The 2,089-nt window shown below is 58.9% G+C and overlaps 1 protein-coding gene across 1 annotated transcript in view; it reads right to left on the reverse strand.

Annotated features, from left to right (window-relative positions):
- Positions 1-2,089, reverse strand: part of HAPLN4 (hyaluronan and proteoglycan link protein 4) — a 5,780-nt gene that overhangs the window by 2,463 nt on the left and 1,228 nt on the right. Inside the window, exons 3-4 of the mRNA XM_007461114.1 lie at positions 1,332-1,452; positions 692-1,054 (exon numbers count right to left, since the gene is read on the reverse strand). Coding sequence (XP_007461176.1) covers positions 692-1,054; positions 1,332-1,452 — 484 coding nt within the window. The remainder of the gene's footprint in view (positions 1-691; positions 1,055-1,331; positions 1,453-2,089) is intronic.

A 2,089-nucleotide genomic window follows, 5' to 3' on the forward strand; every position in this document is an offset into this window, starting at 1 on the left:
TTCAGCAGGTGAGGGCTCTGAAATCTCTCTAGCATCTTCTGACGTGGAGTGAAGGAGGCAAACCACATGGGAGGGAATTCTTCAGATAGAAACCCTACTTCCCAGCTCCACAGTCAGCCAATCAGGGCATCCCATCTCCCAGGCACAGTGATTGGCCCATGGGTAGGCAAATGACTCAAGCTGGGCCAATGAAGGACAACTCTGGGACTCTAGCTAGCACTCCTAGGAAATCAATTGCCAAGCTGGGAGGGTGGAGGCCTGGCACTACTTTTTGGTTCCATCAGGGGAAACTTGTCCAAGGAAAGCCCACCCAGGGAAACAGAGCTGAAGGAAGGATTTCTGACATGATGTGAATGCCTGGATCTCACTGTGCTTGGATCCTACCAAAGGGTTTCCCAGTGTCTTCACTATTGACGTTTTGGACTGGATTATTCTTTGCTGTGGGGAGACTGTCCTGTGTGTTGTGGGCTGTTTACAGCATCCCTGGTCTCTACCCACTATATCACCACAACCTACTTCTTGATCTTGCCAATATCCCCGGGTAGCAAAATCACCCCAGATCAGAATCATTATCCTACCCCACCAAGCCGCTGAATTCCTTCAGGCCAACTTGATTTGATTTCTGTCCTTTGCAATACCCTCCTCTCTTCTCCCTTAGAAATGAGCCTCATCCTCCCCACAGGCTAGTCACCTTCCAGGTCCAGCTTGACCATGCCAGTGTCATCCTCCAGCTCGTTGGTGACCTCGCATTCATAGCGCCCATAATCCTGCAGCGTGACGTTTCGGAGAACTAGGGAGGCATCCCCGGGCCCATCGCCCTGCAGCTCAGCCCGCCCGCGGTAGCTGCCAAACGCCCGGTGCTGGGCACCCAGCGCCACGAAGACATCGGCAAAGGCCAGCGGGTCCACCACCTTGGTCCACTTGAGGCGGACGCTGTCGTGGCCATGGGCGGTTGCCTCGTAGTGGTAGCGGCAGGGCAAGACGATGGTGCCACCCCGGTGGCTGACCACCTGTCCCGGCGCTGTCTGCACCACCACCGAGCCCGACTCCCCTTCTACGGGCAACCAAAGAGGGTTAAGAAGAGGTTCTAGGGGCGGGGCAAGGGAACCTGGGGAGGGGGACCCAGGGAAAGGGATGTGGGGAGAAAACTTGGGTGCGGATCAGGAGATCATAAGGGTAAAGGGGTTCCGTAAGGGGACTAGGGAGGGGGCGGGGACTGTGGCCATCAGGACCGCCCAGCACGCACCGTCCTCCCCGCTCCATGCACCCTGGTGATCCTACTTGGCCACGGCTTCTGCGGGGCAGGATCCGCTTCCATGGCCCTGACTCACCCAGAACGTGCACGACCTTCTTCCGGCCGTGCTCCGCTTCCGCGGCGCCGGTGAGCAGCAGGACTCCCCATGCAGCTGCCCAGAGCGCCCCGCGACCGAGGGCCGCCGCCGGAGCACACACCTGGGGACACGGACCGCTCAGCGCAGCCTCCTGGCCTTTGCCTTTCAGAAGACTAACTCCCTGGCCTTCCTTTCCCGCGGCGAGGACTTCTTACATGCCCAGGTCCCCAGCCCACCCAGGATCCCAGAGGACTCCCCCAGGGAGAAAGCTAGCAGACCCTCCCACCCACAGACCCTCCCACTCTCCCAGGATCTCACACACTTGCCCTTGGGCAAAGCGCACGCCCCTGGACTCACTCTCCCTTAGTTCTGCACGGGCAACCCACCTGACCCCCTGACCCCAACACCAGATCCTCGCAGCCCCGCATCCTTCTCTCTCTCTCTCTTTTCTGGCCCAGGCCAAGGACTGGGGAGGAGGGAGGAGGGAGGAGGGGCCGGAGCAGCGGCAGCGGCAAGGTTATCCGTGCGCCAGGAGACTGCAGCAAACCCGTGCAGGTGGGGGTGGTAGAGGCAGAGAGGGGGAGACACACGGAAAGAAGGCGAGAATGGGGAAAGAGACTGAGACAGAGAGAAAGGCAGGGAGAGAGGGAGACAGAAGGAAAGTGTCACAGACAGAGGAAGGAAAGATGGAGAGAGACAGAGATACAAAGGGAGAGACAGAGACTGAAAGAGAGAAAGGAGAGAGAGCAAGAGGGAAA

The sequence above is a fragment of the Lipotes vexillifer genome, unplaced genomic scaffold, assembly GCF_000442215.2.
Source record: "Lipotes vexillifer unplaced genomic scaffold, Lipotes_vexillifer_v1.1 scaffold469, whole genome shotgun sequence".
Taxonomy (NCBI): domain Eukaryota; kingdom Metazoa; phylum Chordata; class Mammalia; order Artiodactyla; family Lipotidae; genus Lipotes; species Lipotes vexillifer.